Source organism: Zootermopsis nevadensis, unplaced genomic scaffold (genome assembly GCF_977971745.1).
Source record: "Zootermopsis nevadensis isolate Lab colony 2312 unplaced genomic scaffold, Znev_1.0 Znev_ptg000044l, whole genome shotgun sequence".
NCBI lineage: Eukaryota > Metazoa > Arthropoda > Insecta > Blattodea > Termopsidae > Zootermopsis > Zootermopsis nevadensis.
In genome coordinates this window covers 114,454-141,694 of record NW_028259176.1, presented here as the reverse complement: position 1 = coordinate 141,694, position 27,241 = coordinate 114,454, and the positions used below count along the sequence as shown (strand labels likewise).

General features: G+C 38.6%; 2 protein-coding genes, 1 long non-coding RNA gene and 1 pseudogene across 11 annotated transcripts in view; 1 reads left to right on the top strand and 3 right to left on the bottom strand.

Moving 5' to 3' along the window:
* Positions 1-444: 444 nt before the first annotated feature.
* LOC147871666 (baculoviral IAP repeat-containing protein 5-like) overlaps positions 445-27,241 on the bottom strand; it is an 84,746-nt gene continuing 57,949 nt past the window's right edge. For both annotated transcript variants that reach the window (XM_087360403.1, XM_087360402.1), the window contains exon 7: positions 445-680. In XM_087360403.1, the coding sequence (XP_087216529.1) occupies positions 480-680 (201 nt within the window). In that variant the 3' untranslated portion in view covers positions 445-479. The remainder of the gene's footprint in view (positions 681-27,241) is intronic.
* On the bottom strand, positions 11,181-12,059 carry LOC147871676 (uncharacterized; annotated as a pseudogene).
* LOC147871675 (uncharacterized) lies at positions 13,352-21,988 on the top strand. The gene is made up of 2 exons (XR_015538471.1): positions 13,352-14,426; positions 20,978-21,988. It is a non-coding gene; the product is annotated as an uncharacterized LOC147871675 (long non-coding RNA).
* On the bottom strand, positions 17,614-27,041 carry LOC147871674 (uncharacterized). 8 transcript variants are annotated; one of them, XM_087360420.1, is made up of 7 exons: positions 24,760-24,899; positions 24,370-24,559; positions 23,839-24,000; positions 20,893-21,066; positions 20,169-20,349; positions 19,246-19,329; positions 17,614-17,948 (listed from the first exon to the last, which is right to left on the bottom strand). In XM_087360420.1, exons 2-4 carry the CDS (start codon positions 24,553-24,555, stop codon positions 20,953-20,955), a joined length of 462 nt encoding a protein of 153 aa, XP_087216546.1. In that variant the 5' UTR covers positions 24,556-24,559; positions 24,760-24,899; the 3' UTR covers positions 17,614-17,948; positions 19,246-19,329; positions 20,169-20,349; positions 20,893-20,952. The 8 variants fall into 8 exon arrangements, with proteins under 8 accessions (XP_087216546.1, XP_087216547.1, XP_087216551.1 ...); XM_087360421.1 differs by having other exon boundaries at positions 20,169-20,340; XM_087360425.1 differs by lacking the exon at positions 24,370-24,559 and adding an exon at positions 26,765-27,041 and having other exon boundaries at positions 20,169-21,066; positions 24,760-24,919.

Sequence of the window (27,241 nt, the reverse complement as noted above, 5' to 3'; positions counted from 1 at the left end):
TTAAGACAGCAGCTCTCAATGTTCCGGGCAGTACCAACTTTCTTCTGGACTTTGTCGGTCGTCTTTATGTATAAAACCAAGACGATTTGGAAAGGGATTCTATTTCTCCCTCCAGATCGATTGACTGTCACCTTAGTACAACTGCACTTAAAAATTAGTACAAAGAACCACCCATGTCATCTGGGACGTTGCGTCGTGTTGTCTCGTAGAAATTATCGGACGTTTCAGACGTGCTTACTGCCTCTATCAAGGAAATAAGGCAGGAAGTACGTCTGAATTGCCACTCAATTTCTACGGCGCAACGTCCAGAAGACAATAGTCTTCTTGGTCACCGCCGTGAGATTTCATTACAACGAACAAATAACAAAAGACAATCAGCCGTATAAAAATACAGGTTTCTGCAACGAAGGGGATAAAACATTTCACATACGAATTGACGTCTTTTGTGTCCTAATTACACGTGTTAATAAACCACGTCATTAAATAAACAAACCTGAAATATTCGCTTCCATCGACAGAATCACTCTGTGGACTCGGAAGACGCCGCCGTCGTCCGACCTCAACACCGCGTCACACAAGAAGTTCTTCCCTCTTAGTTTATTCAGACTGAGCAATGCTTTGGTGCACGTGAACCTGCCGCCGACATGAAAACAGCTGCGACTTTGGTTTGACTCCATCTCCTGAAAAACAGTCGATCGTTGTTACAAGTTTTTCTTCATACCGACGCGTGTGCACATCAGTTGAGAATGACTGAGAGGGAACACGATACTGAGAAGAATATCTGGTCCTGCGAGAGAGTTACTGACAAAGGAATAGTGAAAATTGCATAATATGGAGCTTTATAGATCTCTTCACTAATTAATAAATTGTAGGCTGTTTGTTCGAGGATGATGAGATGGGCGGGGCATGTAGAACACATGCAGGGACAAGAAGTGCAAATTTTTAATCGGAAGATCTGAAAGGAAAAGGTCACTTAAAAGTCCCATGCGTTGCTAGGATAACATTAAAATGGATCTTATAGGGTAGAGAATGAAGGTGTGGATTGTCTACAGCTGTTTGTGGAAGTGGCTCAGAGGCGGGGTCTTGTAAACACGGGCATGAAACTTTATGTTTCTGAAAAGGCGAGGCATTTGATTACCAGGGCTACTGTTAGATTCTCAAGCAGGACTTAGACTCCATAGATTCAGTTTGTTTCTTTGTTATAGAAATGCCTGTTGAGATTCAATACAAAATGACAAAGCTCTAAAAGTGACATATAAATAACTAACTAGACGGCTTACGGAATACGAAGTTTCATCACCGAATTAACCAAACCCCTCCACCGGACCCTGCCCTGGGCCAACAAAATCCAGTCTCCTTCAACATCCTTTCTCCCGTAGATCCCGCCTGAGATTATCCTCCCATCTACATCTAGGTCTCCCCAGCAACCTCTTCTCCTCTGGCTTTCCAAAAATACCCAGTGCACACCTCTCGCCCAATTCATGCACTCCACATGCCCCGCCCATCGCACTCTTCTTGGCTTAATCACCCTGAAGGTGTGACTGATTTAGGCAATATTAAGTCATGCCGCGTGTTTGTCATTACTCGCATAAATTTAAATCTTCTTATATGTAAACTACGTAGACATTACGTATAAAATATCAATGTAATTCATAAAGTCTTAGATGCCTCTACTCTGGTGAATCGATTTTAAAAAATTACGAAAAGAATATGCCGTAGAATTTGCGTGACCTTTGATGCAGAACCAGACAGTTAAATAAATTTTGGAAAAAAGAAGGCTACTCATTTTCATAAGCATAAAATTTTCGAGTTCTTCTCTCTGTGTAGAACTAAAAGTGCTTAAGAGCTTACGTGATTAAGGACTTTCCTGCCTAAGTTACACATTTATATATATTACAAGCACAAAATGGAATTTAAATTTATTAAATGAACGCGAGAATTACAGTTCGGAACAGTCACAAAAACTCTAATTTGTTCTACCGCGTGCGTAGATCAGGCCCAAATCACGCCACTCACACACTGCAATGTGCAAGATATTCTATAAAAAGTCGATTGGTACTCGGCTCGTCAAAGAATAGTCCACATCCTTTTCTGAACCAGAAGGTTCATCATCGTGTTCACAAAGTCCCGCCACCGGGTTCTCTCCTGAGCCAGTTCACTCCATCGAGTTCCATCTCTGTAAGATCCATCTTAATGTTATCTTCCCACCTACGCCGAGGTCTTCCCAGAGGTCTCCTCCCTTCAGGCCTTGTAAACACACCTCCCCTCCCCTCCCCCTAACAACATCGGGTGAGGAGCTCGTCTTGTACTTTTCTCTATTATCTGTCCCACTCCCGGTTTGGGTCCAGACATCTTCCTCAACACTTTGTTCTCAGAGGCCCTCAGTCTATGTTCCTCCCTCACAGTGAAAGACCACGTTTTGCACCCATAAGTACTTTGCACTCAATAATGGCAAGCATTCCACGGATTTAATCTGCTGATGTAGGGAGATAATAGGAGATTCGTCGATAATTAGGCTTGTAAAACCGAAATAAAAATTCTTCAGATTTCACTAAAACGCTTTAATAATGTCGATGTATCAAGAGATGTAAAGAGTTAGAATTATTATTCAGAATATAAACCCCTCTTTCTAGCATCCACATATTTTTATTAAGATTCTGGGCTACGAAACTCATTTTTATTCTTTTAAAACTGTAAAATGTTAATTGCCTACTGGAATATTATTTTACTATCAATGATGCCGTGAACAAATAGAAGTCAATCTTATGTTACTTGAAATTGTGTTTAAAAGAAGACAAGCCTAATTCTCTAACACGAGTTCACAAATGCAGATGAAAACATGAAATGTGATGAACATTAATAATAAATAGAAATCCCTTACCTCAAACTTTGTTCAATTGTCAGAGACCACGACGTCCACCGGCAATTATCAATTTAATCAAAACTAAATTGGAGTTTCACAGATTTCTTAATAATTCTTATATAAGATAAGTAATTGCGATATTCTAAGAGGTTTTTAAGAGCACAAAATTATCTACTCTACGACGCACTTCTTATACAAGCGATTCACAGCTCAGCTCTTAACAGAATAACGAAAGCGGATTGTTTATGGCGATAATGAAACACAACAATGCCGAATAAACAATTAGTTTCTTAGGTGAAGGAATGGAGTGCAATACGGTTCATTCAGGCTATTACACTGCATGCATAAGAAACTAGAAAAGAGCCTTATGGCATGCCGAACCAATATTATTGCAGGTGTGGGTTAGAAATTCCAATGCTTTTTTTTGCATTGTTATTCACGCAGTTGTTCAAATAAAAGCTGACCATTGTCGGTCCATAATTACACATTGTTGGTAGTTGAACAAAATTACTCTAACTTATAATTTGGTTACATTGAATAATGAATGGAAGAAGTCAATACTTAATATTGAATGTGTTTCTTATCAGAACGAAACACATTTAAAAGTAATGGGAATATGTAAAAGACGGATTTGCAGTTTCATTTCCCTTGTTATTTAAATCTAACATCGGGTTTTATTTTACTTGATTAATTTTGAAAATATTTTTTTTAAGGCCCCGGGCCTGTTGACCCCGTCACCCCTGCGCCAGGGAAAATGTTTCCGGGGGCCTGAGGGACCCATGTTTCGCGATTCAGGCGTAGACAATGGAAGTGTAATCGCCTCTGAAGTTGGTTCAAATCTATGTTATAACGGAGACTTGTATCGCTCTTGCTTTTAAAGCCCAACAACTGAACATGTGATTTCGTTCTGACTTTTAGGTTCCTATTTGATTCACCGACATTTCCACGAGACTCACACATTTTTAATATACAAAAAAGTATTTCAATTTGTTTAAATTAAACTGAATAATTGTAACCTAACCTAACTTTTTATGCTGCTGATAAATAATGCAATAACTTAAAATGGATCTGGTTCTCTGGAGTCCAGCGCACAGACTTGGAGACACGGCGGGCCGATGGATCTCCGCGATGGCACTGGCGATGCTCTGCATGTGTAGCAGCCTCGCGTCGGAGGAGCAGACCTCAAGAAAACCAATTCTTAGAGTCCAACAAGGTTTGTTGAAGGGAAAAGTTTTAGCATCTATCCAAAACAAGACAAAGTACGTGGCGTTTCTTGGAATTCCGAACGCCAAACCTCCTGTCGGCGACCTCAAGTTTAAGGTAATGAGAAGATGATAATATGAACGTGAGTTTTATATTGCGGTCTGCATTCTGTGAAAAGTACATAAATCATTCGGAGCGTCGTATTCAGAAAATATCGCGGTGTTTAGAGCTAAAGTGCCACTCAAATTACATAAAGACCTTAGAACCTAAAATGTCACATTGTACATAAAGTAACTAACATTGCCTTGAGAGACGAATTGAATGATAAATATCGACGTCTTACTCTTTACAAAACTTTCAATAAATTTGTTAAAGCCGGTCAAAACGGGAAATGTAAATTACGTAAATTGAATCCAATGTCTCTTGCTCAAAGAGTGCGAGGATGGGGATTCCATTTGTACGGGTTCAGATGACCAATGGCAAGTTACTTCAAGCAGGATTGAATTCAAACACAGACTTTTATTAATCGAAAGTACGGTCTTATTTCTGATACCCTTTTAATGGCCATCACATGAATTCGAACGAGGTTATTAATTGGTGTCGCATAAACTGTAAAAGATGAATAAACACGCGGTAATCTTAAAAGTCGTATCTTCAGCCTCTACGGTACCAAACCCCAGCAGATCATGAAAATATACAATGTTACGCCGCTGCGACTCTGTCACTTCCGGTCTTTAACCTCGAATGTTTCCGGTACTATCACAGAATGTGCCTGAAAGAAATAAAGAAAAACCACGAAAAACTTCAGTCAGGACAACCGGTCTCGGACCTACATCGAATAGATTTTAGGACTGAGATTATTTAATTCCCGAGGCACGTTAGAAGCTTAAACGAGAATTTTGCACGAGTTTTTCTTATGCGAAAAAATTTTCTATTTCGAGTCTGACAACTTGAAATTGTTTACCAGCCACAATTCTTCACACATCGCTATATTCCTGTCTGATTTACCATTCCTGGTAATGAAGATATCCAACAGCATGAGAAATTTAACGACGCATTCGCTGAAATTCTGCCACTCGAAGCAATGTCCGTGATGTCAAATAATTTCTATTCAGTTTTAATTTGAAATTTGCTCGCTGCAGGCGCCTCAAGCATCAGGAACTCGTGACGCGACTTCGGAAGGGTACACGTGCACTCAGAGGAGCGACTTGATGAGATTACTGCGTCTGCGCAGCTTACAGAAAACGGAAAATGCTTTCAATGTAATAATTTCTGTAAATATTTAGAACAGTAAACAATGAAAAATAGGGAGTATTGAAGTGGTGACTCGTACCACAGATACAGGAAATGCAGCGCCGATACGGAAACCTCCGTATAAGATACCATACGCTTTAAGAGATGTTACGAAAGAGTTAACTCAAGATTTGTTGGAAAAAGGTATTATACGTGAAAGTGATTGATAGTCCGTGGACAAGCCCCGCCATATTGACCCCAAAAAGGAGTATGGATGGCGCACACAAATGGAGAGTTTGCACAGATTTTAGAGGTGTAAATACACTAACCAAGTTTCAGGCATTCCCCATGGTGGCGTCTTAGTATGGAGGCCGTTACTTCTCGGTGCTGGATTGTTTCAGTGGATTTTTGCGAGTGGAGATCGCGGATAAATACAAAGAAGAGATTGCATTTGCATAAAGAAGTACACAAGCAGACTTCTTACCCCTCTATATAGATTATGGAATATCCAGTGGTTATCGTGATAACATGAAAATACAAAACATGCCTCTAGTACAAAATACGATAATATACGTAGCATAATTACAGCCCAAAGGCAGAAGCTCCGTATTTTAAAAGCTATCCACTACCAGAAACAGCTGCAAATGTTGGAGATGGACTAAAAATATCACATGCGCATGGCATGTAAAACAAATAACACGCTACAAACCATGGAAAATACATATGTGCATCACACACAGTTAATGTCCATATTAATGGAATTATAAAAACATAGCATATAAAACAGTTTAAAATAAAAATTAAATAATATGTACATATCTACAGATAAAATATATGCTTCAAAATCATATCAGGTAGCAGTACACTGGTTAAATTTAACCTTCACTCTCTGCAAGCCCATTCTGCAATTGCAGGTTCAAAAATAAAAACAAATATGACTTTGAATGAACCGGGGAGTACTGACAATGTGAGCCAAATCACCATAAACTTTGACTCTAAATCAAACTCACATCCTCACAAAGTATTTATCAAAGACCCATTTTAATATTATCCTTTTATGTATGTGTATGTCTCCCAGCTACTGATCTCTTCCCCTCCAATTGCTCCAACTACTGCACTTCAAAAGATCCCTCATATATGTCAATAAGAAATAATATTATTACCAAACTCACTCGTCACAGAGAAGTGGACGAGTGGGTTTTCTGATCTCTGACGAGTACAAACAAAATACCACAGCATACACAGATAACAAAAAAAAAATAGAGACCAAGTACACACAGATGTTTAGGGATATGCGATTAAAGCTAATCCTGTGCACTTATTTACGAAAGATATATTTTTCTGAAGTAAAATTTTTTCACCTTTTTCTAGTTTTGTGCACTTCTTGGACAATTTACATCAATTTTTGATTTTTTTAAAATTTTGATAAAAGTTCATATTTTTGTCGATGGTGGCCATGAAATTTTTTAAAAAAATTAGAAATGGTTATGTGATGAAAAGCAAAAATAACTAAAAATTTTCGAGAACAATTGAAGTCGGAATTTTTCAATTTTTTTTTTTAGTTTTGTGCGTTTTTTTTACATTTTCCTTTCCTTTTATTTTTCGAAAAAAATTTCAAAATTAATCTCACACGAACACTGCCACACTGTCTGCATGACTTGGTCTTTGACAAATCGTTCTCTTAAAGACATGATCGCTGGCAGGCCGTCTCGGCAAAGACCTGTTTCGACAGAGACAGTGTTAGACAGATCGAGTCTGGCAGAGATCATTTGGGGAAGATTGTTGATTGTGTTCTGATGTAATGGGACAACAGTCACCCATAGGGGACTCGCACATACATGTCCTTTTTGGCTTTTGAAGTTCATATGTTCAGAGAAAGAAAACATAAAAAATGTCATATCATGTTTTAGGGTTGGTTCCAAACAAAACGGTAGAGCAGGACTTTATAAATCTAAAGAACAGAGGAATTTAGTGGTCAGTAAGAGAGAAAAGGTTTCTGGCCCATCTTGATGTTCATAAAGATGATTTACAGTTCTTGTGCCATACAACACATATCTGTGTGTACATGAACATGTGAGAGAATGTACATGAATGTGCAAAAGATAATGGTTTTTTTCAAAACAGTTTGGATTTGATTTTAGTCACCTATGTCCCTTAAAGTAGCTGTGCCTACTATGTCCGAGAAGCCAGAGTGGAGATTGAAAGGGCAATTTCTGGCACTGATGCTGCCATTATCAGATGAAGTGGCTGTTATCAAGGCAAAAATCCATGAGGTAACAGGCATGCCTCCAGGCAAACAGAAGTTGCAGTGGAAGGTAAGTATGTGCATTGTTACCAGTGAGATTTCCACATTTGTTTTCAGTTTATTTAATGCTTTTGGTCTCTAAATTTTTAAGTCGTGTTTTTTACAGTGAATTCTTAATATTATTATTATTATTTATTATTGACTGCAAATGGCAGTGACCTACAATAAGATACAAAACAATGAGACAGAACAGAACAATGAGATACATCAACACAATGAGACAGAACAAAACAATAAACAAAAGGACACAACAAAAACAATAAGACACAACAAACAATGAGATACATCAACACAGAGACAGAACAAAACAATAAAAAATGACACAAAAAACAATAAGACACAACAAACAATGAGATACATCAACACAGAGACAAAACAAAACAATAAAAAAAGTGCACAACAAAAACAATAAGACACAACAAACAATGAGATACATCAACACAGAGACAGAACAAAACAATAAAAAAGGACACAAAAACAATAAGACACAACAAACAATGAAATACATCAACACAGAGACAGAACAAAACAATAAAAAAGGACACAAAAAACAATAAGACACAACAAACAATGAGATACATCAACACAGAGACAGAACAAAACAATAAAAAAGGACACAAAAACAATAAGACACAACAAACAATGAAATACATCAACACAGAGACAGAACAAAACAATAAAAAAGGACACAAAAAACAATAAGACACAACAAACAATGAGATACATCAACACAGAGACAGAACAAAACAATAAAAAAGGACACAACAAACAATAAGACACAACAAACAATGAGATACATCAACACAGAGACAGAACAAAACAATAAAAAAGGACACAACAAACAATAAGACACAACAAACAATGAGATACATCAACACAGAGACAGAACAAAACAATAAAAAAGGACACAACAAAAACAACACATCCAACTCAAAATCAACCAACTCATAAATTACAAAATCATCCAACCTAAAGTACTTAACTTAAAAAAAAGAAATTAATACCACCTAGACATAAGACAATAACAGTAATGTATTACAAACGTCATGAACTGATGCACTCACACAACAATACAACATACCACACTCAAAATAAAACATCTGACACACAATACAAAACACACATCCACTAATTAATCACAATACTTAGAGTAGAATATAAAGTCCGCTCTCAGTACATGAAAATTTTATCCCAAATAACTACAGCCCTTCATCACTTGGAGACTAAGACACTTCACTTCCCTTATCACCATTTATTCCCAACTTAATAACCCTTAGCTTGTAACTACTTTTCTGACCCTCTCTCTAAAGGTTCCTAATTTACAGGGGAAAGACTCTAGCACGCCTGGAGGTAATTGGTTCCAGCTTCTTATGGTCCTATTTACAAAGGAATATTTGCCTACATCCGTTCTTTGTTTCCTAGTCCTAATTTTCTGAGTATGATCGTCCCTGCCCAGGTAGCATGGCTTTAATAATCTATCCTCTATCATTTTCCAAGCCCGGCCCCCCGTGTATGCCTTGAAAAGGGTGCACATTCGGGCTATCAATCTACGCTGTGCCAATGTTTCCCAACCAGATTCGTTCGTGAAATTTGCAAATTTAGCCGCTCTCTTCTGCACCCGATTTAGGGCTCTTACCTGTCCTTCCCTGAAAGGGTCCCAACACACAGCTCCATATTCAAGTATCGGTCTCACTAGCGACGTATAAGCTAAACGTTTCGTATTGTTATTTCCCTTTTTCAGTATACGCATTACGAAATGGAGAGCCTTCCATGCTTTAATTAGTGTATAATTTACATGATCTGCCCAGCTCAGATCGCCGCGAATAAGTTTTCCTAAGTGCTTAAAGCTATTTGCCTCCGGAATTAATTAATTAGCCTATCCTTCACCCAAGCTCTATTGAAGCTGACTGCTTTACTTTTACCTGGATTTCTCTTCATTTCATTTTCTACCGCCCATTCCCATAATCTATTCATATCTGTCTGTAACTTATCAATGTCACTACTATCCATTATTTTCAGCGAAAAGCCGTATATTTGAATCAATGTTTTTCCAAATATCATTAACATAAGCTAGGAATAGCAAGGGGCCTAATACGTTCCCTTGCGGCACTCCTGACGTTACCCTGACTTCATGAGATAGTTGCCCGTCCACTCTTACTCTTTGCGAGCGTCCTAAGAGAAATTCCTCAAGTCCACACCGGAAGCAGCAATTTTTGTGATCAGCCTATCGTGTGGGACTTAATCGAATGCCTTTGAGAAATCTATAATAACCGCATCAGTCCTGATTCCCTCGTCCAATGAATCAGCAATCTCAAGACAAACCGTGACTACTTGACTTTCGCATGAGTACCCTGGTCTAAACCCACGTTGACCCTCGTATAACCACTCACTCCTTTCCCAGACTTGCCTTAGATAACCTGCTATAACGTGTTCAAGTAAGTGTGAAAGCGACGTTAAGTATAAAATGACACGACCGAATTCTGGGCTGTAGTCTTTATTACTGCCTCGTGAATGAACTCAGGCAATGACCGATTCATTTTAAAATTCATTAACAGTTAATCATTGCCAAGGAGAAAGCTGCATAATGAGGTAGCTCATAATTTATACTGTTCCCCAAATAATATTTGGGGCACGTAACAAGTAAGAAAGACATGAGAAAAACATACATTTTGGGGCGGAAAGCTTCGACGGGAACGACCAACTGGTAGATCTAGGCGCAGATGGAATAATAATATTAAAAGGTACATTGAATAAATTAATATGAGTGTATGAACTGGATTCATCCAAGTACAGGGACCACTGACTCTTCGGGTTCCATAAAAGATGAGGAATTTGTCGACAATCTGAGCAACTAGTAGCTGTACGAGAGATGACTAGACTCTGATGTTTATTCAAAATGCTGAAACTGATTAGTTATCCAGGGCTTCAGCATTTCTCATTCTGTGTGGGCGCTCTTAACCGCGTGCCAAGTACACTTGTACCCCTCACGTCATTTCAAGTGTTAAGTTGAACAGCGACATATGTGCACAGCCGGCGCTAGAACTGACTAACACGTTAGTCCCGATTAACGAACTCCGCTGTGCAGATATTGTTGCTAACACGCTTAAATATGTTCAACTTTTCAAGAAGGTATCTGTGTCATAGGTCCAGTTAAAATGCTGGATTAATTTCGTTACAGCTACAGAGTTCAAAATCCGGAGCGAGAACTTATTCTTGTATTATACAGTTTGTGCTTGTGATACGACACAGCCTTTCAACTCTTGTAGTATGAAAATGTTGCACGGGTGTTTCGGTGTTCTTTGTAAAAAGCACTGCCTGCACAATGCCCTTCATATGGCTCTATCCATCCCACAACTCTGATGCAACACACAGAAAAGTCAAAGTGAAACATTCTCGTTTAACATGAACGTATAACACGGAATATTAGTCCACAGTTTTTCACGTATCACGTATCAAATGTGCAAATTTAATGACATAATTATAAACTTAAATACGAGTAAGTGGATATACTAACAATGCCCACACACACAACCACCCCCCATCTCCGAGAAAGTTAAGAAACTGTAAGTGAAGACCTTACCGTGATCTGTCAGAGAAGAACTCAAATTTGGAATTCTTCTTGCCACCGTTTCCAGACCCACTGTGGATGGGAGAAACATTTGGCTTAAGGACCCAGTGTGACCTCTGACCTCGCCGGCAACAGAAATCAGCTGTTCTGCTGCACCTGGACGTTGTTCCTGTTCGGATGAAACGCAGCGCCAATGTCGGTCTCGCATTCTGTCGGTTACGTCTTCTTATTAACATCTGCACGGCCCCCACAGCCAATGTTTGAAGGGGGCGGTGGCATCCAATCTAAATCTTTCTTCAAGTGACCACGACCGCATAGACAACCACAAGCTTTGAAAGCCAAATCGTAGGCCTTTTTGGTCCACAAATTCTGATGGCGTTGTCTTTCTGACCAAGACCTTGCCCGGGCATCAAAACATTTCCCCTGTGCATGTACTGCTCAACGTCAGTGGCCGTAACCTTGACTGCGTCTCTCAGAACATCCAGGTTGATCATGTCTGCGTTTGTGTTGTTACAGCGCGTTACGTTGGCATCGTAATTCTCGATTGTTTCGGGATCGATACCGAAACCTCGAACTTCATTCCCGTTTCCCCCGACTCCAGTGGCGCCACCATGACCCCCGTGGCCCCCGCCATGACCGCCGTGATGGTTTCGTCGCGGTGCCATATCAACTGATTCTTCTTCAAAAGTAATACACCACTACCACTTCAATTTCTTAACATCACTAAGAAAATATTTTGCAATGAAAAACAGTGTATTGTCAGAAAGGGGGTTTTCAGTTTTTCAACGCTTGTAACGACTGAGAAACTGTTTTCACCAAAAAAGTTCCTTCTGTATCTATCTTGAGTCCGTTTCTTATTGCTTGAAACATTCAACAGAAAACCAGTGAAACGTTATGCACTCGTTTACCTCTGGAATGGTTCATTTATACAAATGAAATAGTTAAATAATTAGAAATCAAGGAAAATACTTAACAATAAGTGGAAGATTAAGGCAACAAGTAAGAAAAAATATAAGATGCGTATTTTATAAATAAACACAATTTATTATGCCTTAATATGGGCATGAATATTTTGCTAAGAAGTAAAAATCTGTTAAAATACTTCGAACAAAGAAAATAAACATTCTAATAGGCCTAATGTTTGTATTATAAAGAGTAAAAACCAAAAAAATACCCAAAACGAAAAGATTTTAATCGAAAAATATGAAAACAGGAAAATACAGGTAAGTAACATTTTTTAATGGGCAACAGACTCCCAAAACCAAAGATGCAAGGCAGTTTTCCGTGACCCCTTACAGCTACAAAAGCACTGTTAGGCCTACATTTCTCTGCGAAGACCCAACAACTAGCCGACAAACCAACTCCATGCAGTGGAGGCCACCCCAAGAAGTTGATAGGCGCTCAGCTGTTCAAAGAATTCATACCCTTTCTTGGAACACGAAAGTTCATCGCCGTGTTGACAACAGTCAGTGCCGGTCTCTATTCTGAGCCAATTGACACCATCCTACGTTCTTCCTAAGGTCTATTTTAATATCATCCCCCATCTATGCCTAGTTCATCCAAGGTCCCTTTGGAAGTTTCAGGCTAAGATGTATTCACACCCCACCTCCACCATGCAGTGTTTTTACTGGTCATGCTATAAAGTTTTTAAGTTTTATTTTAATATAGCCTACAGCGCAGGCAACTTCTCCGACAAAGTAGTTGTGCGTGCTGACTATACTGTAAGTTACAGGCGAACTGGTAATTTCCTGGCAGGAGAGAGCAGGCTACAACATTTACGTAATATAGGCCGGCCGATTGTTTTCACGGACTATAATAAATCGATTTTCTTTCCTTCCAGACAGATTCTCTTTTCTCCCTTCATGCACATTTAGTTTGTCTGCATTAAAAAGAACAGTGTTATTCATGTCTTCCTTTTCAATTTGATTTCCTTTGGATTCTATTCGTACGTCGTTTATATATAGCTGTATACAAACGTACAAGGGGATTTTCAGTGAAAACATTCCTTTTTTTCACCGTTCCTCTCACAAGTATTGTTGTAGATCGTGTTCAGTTCTTTACAATAATGTGCCGCGTGATTGGTATTTTAACAATACGTTTCTACAGCGATATAATTCACTTCCCAAACACAAAGCCGAGCATTTAAATCCGAAGTCTATACTGTGCTGTGGGAGGATTTTCTGCTTGGGAGACAAAAAAACGTCTGCTACTCGAAGCCATAATCGCGACTGACTGACGGCAGATATGTGCTACAGAAGTCCGTTCATACGAAGCTTGCTGACATCATATACCGTTGCAAAGCTTGCAATGTGTCCTACACAGCTGTCGTAGCCGCAACTATATTACTTCATTCGTCTTCGATAGAGGGAGCTACAGAGCAGAGACTGACTGCAGTTGAGTTCAATAATCGATCTATATTTCAAAGTCGAAAAACACTGGCAAAATCGATCTGTCAGAGTCATGTTATATATCAATCGACAGCCAGCTTTTTTCTCTACACGACTACTGGAGCCAGAATACATAAACAACAAGGTCAGTCGCTACGCAGAAGAAGAAATCTTAGCGCGCATTATGCGAGCAGTGCTTGGCACTCCACGCTGAAGGGTTAGAAGAAAGAGATCAGTCTCTTTTCTTAATGCTTCATGAAAGCGACCTCTTCCAAAACAAAAGAATCGGACAGACGAGCTCCTGTTCGGAACACACGCGTTTCTTAAATAATTGCTTTCTCGCTTAGATACCCCATTGCTCTTGATATTGACGTATTGCGGACTAGCAAAAGCGTCCATTCTTGGTCCTGGTTCATTTTTTTAATGTACTGACTGAAACAACTGTATTTATTACGATGATCTAATATACGCATAATCGCATTGACCATATTCTATTATTTACTGTCGTGGCGCCGCATAGTTACTGCTTGACGAACTAAATGGTTGCCATGCAACGAAATAGCAGTGGACATGGACCGCTCAATTATATGTAGTGATGATTTAAACTGCTCTTCTGTGAACACAGGTTTGACTGTGATTGCTCACTCTCAATCACAGTGATCGAGATCCGAGCATGCATTCAGCATTCTGTCACGGCTGTGATTTAGCTCATCGCTGCATTGGCAATACTGACTGTAGTGGTACACAGTGATGCTACTGCGAATATGATTGGCTGTCTGTTGCTGCTCTGTTTACGTATGATTACAGTACGGCTGATGTTATGAATACTAAAATTACAGAAATTAACATGTCGAAAATTCAGAATGTGTAAGTTGTATTTGAAATAATGGTTATTTAAAAAGTAAAATAAAATTATTTTATTACAAGAATATTGTATTTAATACTTTGTATCTAAAATGAAAGTTTACAGTTAGGTTAGGTGTACGCCTAACTTTATTTAAACTAATATTCTTTTCAAAATATAACATTTCCTATACAATATTGTATGTTGCAAGCAATCAGCCAATTTGGAAACTGAACATAAGGTAAATACATTAGTATAAATACATTTTAAGGCACCAGAAACCAGTATTTTAATTACCCCCATATATATATATATATATATATATATATATATATATGTGTGTGTGTGTGTATGTGTGTGTGTTAGTGACTTGGCATGCAAGAAAATAACAGAATTAAGTAACATTTCCCACCTTACAATTCAAAAACACAAGCATTTTTGCTTTCTTACTGCTCAGTCTATTCCGACGCTCGGTAATCAGCATCCCTGCTTTTGAAAAAACTCATTCACAAGGCACCGAGCTGCCTAATGCACAAAATATTTCACGAACAACCATGCTGAGGTGTGGATAATTGAATTGATGCGCTTTCCACCATTGCAAAGTATCTTCGTTCCTTGCAAGAAATGCTTCTTCAAGGTAACGATTTACCTCTACAATGGCTCTTGATGTTGCTGTACCTATTCTTGGTGTATTTCTTGCAACTAATACGTCAATATAATTGTTAGATTGTAAATCACAGCGCAGTCACAGTCTAATGTTTTAATAGACCATCTAAATATACCCACCCTGATGACAGAGGCAGTATGACCTCTGAAACGTTGGTTAACATCGACCAGACTACACAGCGCAACAACCCAGAAGACAGAAATCTTCAGACTCATCGCCCTGATGACAGAGGCAGTATGACCTCTGAAACGTTGGTTAACATCGACCAGACTACACAGCGCAACAACCCAGAAGACAGAAATCTTCAGACTCATCGCCCTGATGACGGAGGCAGTATGACCTCCGAAACGTTGGTTAACATCGACCAGACTACACAGCGCAACAACCCAGAAGACAGAAATCTTCATACTCTGATGACGGAGGCGGTATGACCTCTGAAACGTTGGTTAACATCGACCAGGCTACACAGCGCAACAACCCAGAAGACAGAAATCTTCATACTCTGATGACGGAGGCAGTATGACCTCTGAAACGTTGGTTAACATCGACCAGACTACACAGCGCAACAACCCAGAAGACAGAAATCTTCATACTCTGATGACGGAGGCAGTATGACCTCTGAAACGTTGGTTAACATCGACCAGACTACACAGCGCAACAACCCAGAAGACAGAAATCTTCATACTCTGATGACGGAGGCAGTATGACCTCCGAAACGTTGGTTAACATCGACCAGACTACACAGCGCAACAACCCAGAAGACAGAAATCTTCATACTCTGATGACGGAGGCAGTATGACCTCTGAAACGTTGGTTAACATCGACCAGACTACACAGCGCAACAACCCAGAAGACAGAAATCTTCATACTCTGATGACGGAGGCAGTATGACCTCTGAAACGTTGGTTAACATCGACCAGACTACACAGCGCAACAACCCAGAAGACAGAAATCTTCATACTCTGATGACGGAGGCAGTATGACCTCTGAAACGTTGGTTAACATCGACCAGACTACACAGCGCAACAACCCAGAAGACAGAAATCTTCAGACTCATCGCCCTGATGACGGAGGCAGTATGACCTCCGAAACGTTGGTTAACATCGACCAGACTACACAGCGCAACAACCCAGAAGACAGAAATCTTCATACTCTGATGACGGAGGCAGTATGACCTCTGAAACGTTGGTTAACATCGACCAGGCTACACAGCGCAACAACCCAGAAGACAGAAATCTTCATACTCTGATGACGGAGGCAGTATGACCTCTGAAACGTTGGTTAACATCGACCAGACTACACAGCGCAACAACCCAGAAGACAGAAAGCTTCATACTCTTATGACGGAGGCAGTATGACCTCTGAAACGTTGGTTAACATCGACCAGACTACACAGCGCAACAACCCAGAAGACAGAAAGCTTCATACTCTGATGACGGAGGCAGTATGACCTCTGAAACGTTGGTTAACATCGACCAGACTACACAGCGCAAGAACCCAGAAGACAGAAATCTTCATACTCACCGCTGTGAGAACCTCAAGTCTTACATACTCCCCTGTGTTTTAAGTTCTCATATAGTGATCGCCGTGATCACATCACACTAGCGTACGGTTCAATTTGGTTCCCACATGTTGCATTGTTGCGTTGTTAATCTATTTTTATTTGCTTGCGTGAAGTCATGGTTTACAAAAATTAATTAATCTATAATATATTATGTAACACAACTTTGTAGATAGGCAGCTATGAGTGTGCTCCATGTATGATGATATGGACAATATAATTTATTTAATATACATTATAAAACAGAATCAAGTTTTAAATGAAACAAAATGTATAGAAATCGTTTATTTAATATTTACTGACAGTAGAACTGAGCTGTCAAAATACTGTAGTGTCCCGTTTTCTCACTAGCATGCAAAAGAAATTACTGAGAATCACTGTGATCTGACTCTAAATTGCTCTGAGCAGTCAAAATAAGTCTACCGTGTTCTCGCTAGGATGCATAAGAAATTAAGAATCAGTGTGATCACTGTTTAGTGAGCACTTTAACCACTCCAGTGATCGTGATTTTCTGATCACAGTGACAAAATCACAGGTCACTGTTTATCACTCATCACTACCAAACATATCCATAACCTAAAAATCTTCGAATACTTTATGAAAGCAACGCCGCGAAAGGACAGCCAGGATCGGAAACTACAGCACAATGAAATTAGCACGAAGCACTATGCAAGGGGGCATAATCTATTTCTGAGGTGAGAACACCATACGGCAAATTCCAATACGCCCACTGATCATGAGAATGATGGTCAGCACAAATACCTGCAGTCTGACATGAGATCCAAATCATGATAGGAGCCTAGCATTCTTCAGATTCTCAAAGTTTTTATCTTTGGCAGAAGCGAAAGCTTCAATCTGTAAGCAGAAAAAAATCAGAAGCAGATATGACTGGGATTGAACCAATAAGTTTTTAAATGAGAATGATGTCTAATCTACCAGCCCCCTCTGCAGAGATTTTCAAATACAAATTCACTCTAGTGAATATGACAATGGATTGTGACAAAGTTTATTTCTGGTGATATTAAATTGTTTTCAATCTAAGTGATTCACTCAAATCTTGTAAGATTTGAGGTTTTCACAGCGGTGAGTATGAAGATTTCTGTCTTCTGGGTTGTTGCGCGTTGTAGTCTGGTCAATGTCAACCAACGTTTCGGAGGTCATACTGCAGTTCTTCAACTCTCTTTAGTAAATCCTGTAATTTAGTCACCTCTTGAATGAGATAATTTGCTGGTGCCAATCTATCCAGCCATGCTGGAGTGCCTGGAACTCGCGAGCTGATGTCAACAACTTTAGGGTCACCATCACGGGAAATATTTCCTGGAAATATAAAAGGCACAGTGTCAGTGGTTACCCATATGTCTCTCTCCAATTCATTGCTGTCTCCTATAAAAAAACCTAATAATAATAATCAAAAACTATAATTTTGCCAGTTTTTTATATGGGCATGATAATTGGTTTCCAGCAATGTGGTCTTACAAATTAAAGTCTCAAGTGGTCTAGCATGCAGTTCCTGGTTGGTAGAAATTGACACAAACCCTGATATAAAGCTGTTCTAGTCATTACTTAATGGTATACTTACACTTTTAAATGCAGAATTTAAATATAGAAACATCTCACAAAATGCACACACTTAATGCTTTGCCTCCAACAGAGACATGAGAAATTAAAGGACTTATTAGTTGTGACTTTTATTTTATATAATTTTTCAAAGTTTAAAAAGAGACATTCTGAGGGTATGCATGGGCAATGTCCCAGCAATAAACAAATTATCAGGGTCCCACCCTAGACCACTCCATCTTAACTACAGCCCTATCGGTCTATCATGCTAAAGAAGACCAGAAACAGAAAGGTTTTGATTAAATGAGTTTTGAGAACATTTGGACCAAAAAAATACGAAATAGCAGAAAGAGGGAAAAATGACAATATGAGAAATTTGATATTTCTCACTCTTTGTGATGAAATAAAATAGGATAAGATAGGCAGGGCATGCAGCATGGGAAGATGAGAAATTCAAACAAAATTTTAGAAGACCTTAAGGAAAGAGACCACTTGGGAGACCTTATGCAAATGACAGGTTAATATTAACATGAATCTTAAAAAATAGGTTGGGAAGGCATGGACTGGATTCAACTGGCTAAGGACAGGGCCCAGTGGTGGGTTATGGTTAACGGTTAACAAGGTGATCAAACTTTAGTTTCTATAAAAGGCAGGGAATTTTTTGTTCAAATGAGTGACTGGCTATTAGCTTCTCAAAAAGAACTCTGCTTCTTGTAGTTAATTACCTTAGCGACATTTATAAGAATGCAATGTGTGTGAATGTATCTGAAAGAGATAATATATAAACTTCATTGTTAAAATTACTTGGTTTACAGATCAGGAATAGCTCAGTCTACAATAGCGTAGGTGTCTCCACCTATTTTCCCTGAACTGAACGGAGGATCCATCATTTAAATTCAGTGATTTTATAAAGTTTTGAGAATTTTTGACTTTTTAAGAACATATGATGGATGAAGTCCAAAACAAAAGAAAGTGGTAATATTCCAATGTACTGGCTCTGCTGATTATAATCAGTAACTTTCTTTATATAAAGCTGAGGCTTTCTTTTTTAAATTACCCAGTTAGATTCCTCTTGGTTTTCTTTGTCATCTTGCTCCTTTGGAACTTCCAATTCTCAGCAAAATATTTTCTTCTTCGGAATCTGAATCAGTATACAAACAAATATACTGTTCGCGACTGCAATCTTAAGACTTGTGGGGTGAAGGAGGAAAGACAGTGTCTGCCTTTACCGCTTCGGACTTCCTGCATTCCTTTCAAGTCTCAAGATTACAGTCACGCACAGTACCTAATAGAATCACAGAAAGACTATAAAACCATTAGCAAATACACCTCAGGGACTGAAATTCAGATAATGCACAAAGGGCCTCTACCTGAAAGTCCATCCCACATGTAGTACCTGGCCATTTCTTAAGAAAGAAGGCACTTTACAAAAATCATAATCCCTAATCTAATCCACACACTTGACATTTAAGGACCACAATTTAGAGGAATATACAGCAACATTTAGAAGCATTTACATTCACACCATCACACTAAAACAACTCATCATTTTTTGGCAGCAGTTCCGATAAGCAGGTGTTTAACAGTGCCTTGGCTATTAAAATATTCTCAGTATTTTTGTAGTTGCTACTAACAACAGATTCGCTGTCACTGCCACCACACATATTTGCATCTAGAAAGTGCAAATAATTTATTAATGACTCTCATAACTTAACTTTGGTTTAATGTTGTTAACACAATTTTTCATGCATCTATCACATAAATGTAGAAATGACTGCACATGTGTATAGAGTGAGTGCAAAATCATCCTACTTACGTCAGACAATTGACAATGACCAACATAACTAGTACAATAAATCAGTAACTGTCACATATCTTTATGGAATCATTACATTTTGCAGTACCACTAATGCATATTGCATAGTATTTCTTCTTTTGTGTATGGTCGTTAACACAAGTTCAAAAATAACAGATTCTCACCTTCAGCGGCTGTAAACTGTCCAGCTGATTCTTTGCAAGTTTTGTCTGGAGCTGAAGTTTTTCATTCTGAACATTTCTCAGTGCAATTCTCAAGTATTTGATCTCCTGCATCAGAAGTGGCTAGTCACGAACCATTGCAGGCAATTTTCGTGTTGATGGCTACTGCACTTGACTAGGAGAACTCAGTGATAAAATAGGAACATTACTGCAGTGAATTATTCAGAGAATATAAATACATAATAACTAGTATTAGATATGTCATCAGCTATTGTCAATCTACAGACACCTGCACTTTAGACTCACAAACAAATAGAGACAAATCATTAAAATAAATATCAGCACCAATATGAATTAAGAAAAAATAACCAACAACCATATCATAACATTCTAATGAAGTCAGGATATTTATTTATTTGTAGTTTATTTAATGATGCTTTTTCCAGTAGCTGAGACTATAGTGTCAAATGAGAGGAAGATAGCTAATTGGAAAGGATGTGGAAGGAAGCAGTTGTAGCCTTATTTAAGGAGCTATTCTGGCATTTGCCTGGAAAGACTGAGGAAAACCACGAAGAAAACCAGTCATGATAGAAAGTCTCTCGGGCAGAGATTTGAACCCAGAACCTCCTTAATACAAAGCAGGAGTGTTAAACACTCGATCACGACGTTCGGTTTGAGGATATATATACACACACACACGCAATCATACAGTAGGGAGTCAACTGACCTGCTGTTTTTGAAATACCCTCTATTAAAGCTTTCTTCGAGTAGTTCTTTAGTTTCTCCTTTAATTTTCCTCTTTCTGTTTCCAGTGCGTCAATATCAACCTGCAAGTGATCCACAGTTCCTTCAATTCCTTCTCTGTCTGCTTCAAAAGCTCCTGTGCATCATCCAGTTTGCGCTGATACAACAAATAAATAAAACTTGTCATATATCTGAGTCAGCAAAGCACACTCTCAATGAGAGATTCAAAAGTTCAATGACACTGAAACCTAAGTGCAATCACTGAAATTATTCTTTTGTAAGAGGCTGTAACTGTGCTTGTGGCTTCTTTTGTTTAGTGTTCACTTTTATCAGTTCTTGCTACATGTTCACTGACATGACACATTAAGAACATTGGTTCAGGAGATTCAAAGAGAAGGTATGAATAATATACAACATAACTAACTAACTAACTAACTAACTAGATGGCCTACCGAACCTGAAGGTTCGTCACCGAATTAACCAAAGCCCTCCACTGGACCCTGTCCTGGGCCAACAAAATCTAGTTTCCTTCAACTCCTATCTCCCATAGATCCCGCCTGAGATTATTCTCCCATCTACGTCTAGGTCTCCTCAATGGTCTCTTCCCTTCAGGTTTCCCAACATACAACATAGATAACAATAATCAAACCTCTATTCTTCTTGCCTCCTAACAATTTTTTTATTTCTCAAACTCAAGAACTGTTTAAAAGGATACCATATACACTAAATTCAAGACATTAAACAGCAGCACTCAAAATGATCTTCAAAAACTGTTTACTGTTTGGTTAGCACCAATGGTAGAACTGTATGGATTTAATAGGAGAATATTCTGAGGGGATAAACCAGTAGAATATTCTTATTCTACCTGCACATCTACTTTTTATTATGTTACTTTTAGAACTTGTGGAATGTTTCACAGAAGAAACAAAGGAAACAAGACGTTAAAAAAATTATCACAGTCTACTTAGATTTTGGCACAATTATGTAAAAGTGAATATGGCCCAGACAAAACTTTTGTTTGAGAACCACTTTTCTAAACATATAATATACAGAAATAAAACACTTTGGGAAAAATGTGATACCAGTTTTCACTTTCCACAGAAATAATTAATGATACTTCTTCAGAGTCTAAATGGGTTAAGACAAAATGTTTCCATACAAATTCTGTGTAAACATCTTGTCCTTATCTATAAGCACTTACAGTCCACAGAAAGCAGTATTCCTAGTAGCAACAAAATAAGAGCTAGTACAAATGCTTATGTATAAAATAAGGTTTTTTCCCTCATTTAGAATGTATGACAAAATGTTTACATCATCAGCAATACAAAGCACTGAATCTTTTCAGACTGCATAGTCTCACTATCAATTGTGTAAGCAGACAATCTATTCTTTAGTCCATACTTGCTGTATGACAGAGTAGCATTCTGTTGCTGGAAGTGGTTCGAATGTAAAACAGGAAGATGTCAGAAGGGTCACATCAGAGTAAGTGACAAACATTTTGTTTGAATTTTGTAAAACATGAGTGAACATGGGAAGAAAAGAAATCTACAGCAACACAAGTATCTAAATCATCAAAACAGATTATAATTCGAGGATGACGATCCTCAACAAACAAACCAAAAGCCTTGAAGAATCACGCCAGAATAAACAATAACTAGGAAGAAATTGCATTTAGATTTAAAACTACAAAATAAATATTTTATTCTCTGTGTATCTGTGTTTTTACGAGGGAAGTAATCTTGCGTCTCTCTTGTTATGACACCTGTACCCAGTAATGGGCAAAAACAAATACAATATACACATAATGACAAAGTCTTGACTTGAAAGTAAACTGTTCAACAGCATGGCCCCTGACAACTGCAATACGACCAATCTTTTCAATGGGCAGAACTTGTCCCTCACTTGTGATAACAAGATTTCTGCCTTCCACAACAACCGTGAAATCAGCAACAACACAAGTACTGCATCATGGTCTCCTACAAAACAACACTCCACATAAATCTACTTGAACAGACGTACTCCTGTTTTGAAAGAACGAAGCATTGCCTGTACGAGAGGCTCACAATTTAGGAAACGAGAGACAATGAGGATGTAACTAAGTGCAACACGCACATACCTCCCCTGCTCGTCAATGTTTCAGGCATATTTGCCGCTAGATACTACACGTGTTGATTTGACTGTTGCACATCACGGCATCGAAGCTCCAAATCAACTGCCTTTGTACGGGCTTTACTTTCAGTAAACATTTTCTAAAGGAACAAAACTATTATTACCGGTACATCACACCTCAGCTAATACTGTTATGGTAATAAAATTATAATTATCATAAATTAATATACACTGAATTTTGGTGGAGAATCCTCCTGGAAGACCCAGGAAAAGGTAAGAGGATGGAACTGACTGACTTTTACTTTATTTAATGACAGTGGTTTAGTGTACTGAATAAAATTGGAATATAATAACAAAAGATATCCTTTTTTCAGGTACTGTATTGGCATTCACCCAGAGACACTGAGGAAAATTCAGTCAAATTTAACCAACCTTCTTCCTCAGGATAATATTAAAATAATCTCAATGAAATGAATGAATTGAAGTGAATCAGGATCATGTCCAATGACAGGTTTTGGCATTACAGGTGTTCAACCTTCAAATTCTGTTACCAGATAGTTAATCCTCCAGCAAATAACATGTGTTGACATATAACTCAGCATGGTATATATTGCATTACTAACATCTGTTTAAATCTACCATGGCACCTAAACACTCTCTCACATATAAGACACTGCTGCACTCTGTCCTGAACCATTCCAATTAGATCATACTTTTTCATTCTCCCTAACAATTTCAGGTGAAGCCCACAAACTGTGACATACTAAACGCCTACAAAAAACAGTTCACATTTCCTTCTACAAAATACGAAAACACATGCCTTAAAATCTAGGATCTCTGGAAGAGCACAAACAGGTTTTGTGGATTCCCTCTCCAACCGTTGCTGCAGCTCCTGACTCTGCTGGACCAGTTCACGGAACTTGGCGATGGTAATTTCTCGGTCTGCCAGTGTTTCTAAAGCTTCTTCCTTTTCTCGCTGTGCCTGGAATATATAATTGTGTAATTCTCTTAAACACAGGCAGTAGCATCAATATTTTCAGAATAATCACAGTAAAACTAATATTTTATTTTCTGTAACTTTTATCATTTATTACTTGGTCTTAAAATGTCAATCTACAAATTTTTTCAAGTGCGAAAGAAAACTGAATATGATTTCTGCATAAATGTGCATACATACATAATTTTACAACAGTACATGTGCTGAGAAATACTGAACTATATTTCAGTGTAAAACCATGTAGAAAAGACTAAGAAACACTGCAGTAACTCGCCCATAAATTTCTTCTCATTTGTCATGGACAACCAAAGAAGCTCTCCCCATAAAGGTGGAAGTTATCCATATGAATCATACCTCCCTAGTAGCAAAATTAGCAAGATCCACTTTCAGTTCTCGGCTACCTTCTTGGAGCTGTTGATTCATGCCTTGCAAGGCCTCTAAATCTGCTACGGCTTCTTCCAAATCCTTCACACGTTCTTCAAGGGTAAGTTTGGAGTCTGCCAATTGTTGAACCATTTCCTCTGCCCCCCAGAGCTGCATAAACCTAAATTAGACCTGTTCTCTAAATACATTTCCTACGCTTATGAAATATAATCCCTTAATTTAAGGAAATAACACAAATTACAGTGCTTGAAAATGAAGTATCCATAATTTAGGATATTATACGATGAGGAAATATGTGACTTAAACAGCAAACAAGACACACTAGCAGCACCTTAGTAAGAGTGCACCTGAACTGCATACCTGCTCCTGCAAATCAGAAATTTGGTTATCCATTTCTTCTACTCTTGAGCTCAGTTTCTCTTTAGTGCGAGCAAGCTCGGCAATCTCAGACTTCCTTAGATCCAGATCCTTCTGCAGTTTTTGAAACTCGTGCTGCTCGTGAGCAGACAGGTCCTGCATTCTGTAACAACATACATGCAAAGGAATAATTAATAACTGCCGGGATACCAATTTGTCTCTGAAACTGAATATTATGAGCATAAAAACATCAAGTGGTGCATCACTTGGTGCAGGTCAGAACTGATGTATTATCCAGAAAGTGTCACAATTGTTTCAATGTTATAAAACGTTAATTAGAGCTAGAATGAAACGAGGAGATCAGAGAGTAAAAGCGTGTTACACAATAACAGTGTGGCATTGTAAGATTATTTTCACGAAGAACTGTCTTGTGTTATGATGCTAAGATTAGTGTGGGTTTGATAATATAGTTAATTAACAATAAATACTTTTGTTTGCTCAGACAGCTCAGTCAATAAAGGGATTAGCTATGGGCTGGTGAGAGGTGACTACACAATGCATGACCTACACTAAGGATGCTGACGCATCTGATTGCTGGAAGAATATGTGGTGGCCATGTGTCAAGCGTTAGCAGCAGGAAAAATATATTAACAGAACAGATGCCATCGCTTCTAATAAACAATGAAAAAGTAAAGGATCCTGGAACTGTTGCTAATGCCTTCAATAAGTTGTTTCTAACAATTACTGAAAGCTTAAATTTAAATCAAACAGGGACAGAAGACGCTGTTTCCTGTAAAATGTTCTGGCCTTAATATCATTCCAACCACTGAAACTGAGGGGAAAAGTGTGATAGTCCCTCAAGTCAAAAACCTCATCAGGTTATGATGAAATAACAAGTAAAATTTTGGAAGCGTATTCACCTTTAATTAGTCGTCCATTAACCCACATTTGTAATCACTCATTATACACAGGCATTTTCCCTGACCGCCTTAAAATGTCTGTAGTAGGACCGCTGTACAAGAAAGGGGACAAAACCAGTATGACAAATTACAGGCCAATTTCACTTTTAACTACTTTTTCTAAAGTGCTTGAGAAGATTATGTACAATAGATTAAGTCATCATATGCATGCTAACAACATATTAGTCCCGGAACAATTTGGCTTCAGGAAAGGTGTATCCACTGAAGATGCTGCTTTCAAACTAACAGACAATGTGCTAAAATCTGTTAAACAAAAAAAGCATGTTGGAGGAATTTTCTGTGATTTAGCAAAAGCACCTAAAAACAGACGAAATATTTTCACAAACTATTTATTATTTATTTCATAATAAATAATAAATCTGCACTGGACTGATAATGCATCCTACAATTACGCCGACGGAAGAACACAAGATAACCACAGCAGCTGCGCCATTTTCTCATACGCAGGGACGGCAACGTCTGAAAAATAGCGAACAAATCCCGCCACCGCCGGAGCACGAGGGATATTCAATGATCGTTATATGCGCACCCTGACGATCTTTCCTGTCATCTACCGACATCAGCACTGAAGTAGATGTCAGTCCGCGAACACTTCACTGCACTGCCGAACCAAATGCTGCCTGAAATACCACTCCACAGATTGTAAACTCATAAGTAGCAACGAGGTTGCTGAAGAGTACTTCCGTGACTGCCAGACTACAGACATATAATGACCAAAAAGATCCTACCAACTTCACCTTTAAGAAACCAACTACCGAACATATCCATAACCTAAAAATCTTCGAATAATTTATGAAAGCAACGCCGCGAAAGGACAGCTAGGTTCGGAAACTACAGACAATGAAATTTGCACGAAGCACTATGAAACAAATAATCCACATTTCGCCTACATCCTGGCGCACATTTACCACATAGCCCATCAGTCACCGAATTGTACTGCACGAGCATCTATAACACACCGAGTGACTAAGTCTTCATCACCGAATAGATTGTCGGTGGGCGCTAGCAATTGCATGCCTACAAGTTACCTCCAACATCTGTGTAAACACCTCAAGTCGACCCACCGCACTTGCTAAATGAGTGAAACTGCAGAGCCCCCCTATCTGCTGCGGAACAAATGCAGAATGACTGGCGTTTTGAAGTTCTTCCTGTGGCATTAGCTTGAACTGAGATTGTGAAATGGGATGAAGCTGATAAAAGGAAATACCATATTCTTTCCAGGAAGAGGAATCACATCTTTGGTGACAAGCTGCGGCCAAAGCCAGGAGCACCTGCAACTTACAGCCTTTCACACATTAAACTCTCTCATTCCAAGATGTGTTGTCCACCACACTATGAAGCATTAACACCCAGTAGTCTGTGTCAGCACGCACTTCAAAACGCAAAAATGCAGATGATTAATGTTTCCTTCGAACGATGTCTTGGAATCTGGACCAGGGATTTCCTGTCCGAGTCCTAACTTGAGCTGCAAATCGTGTTGCATGCGAAGATGCAAATGCAGGGCT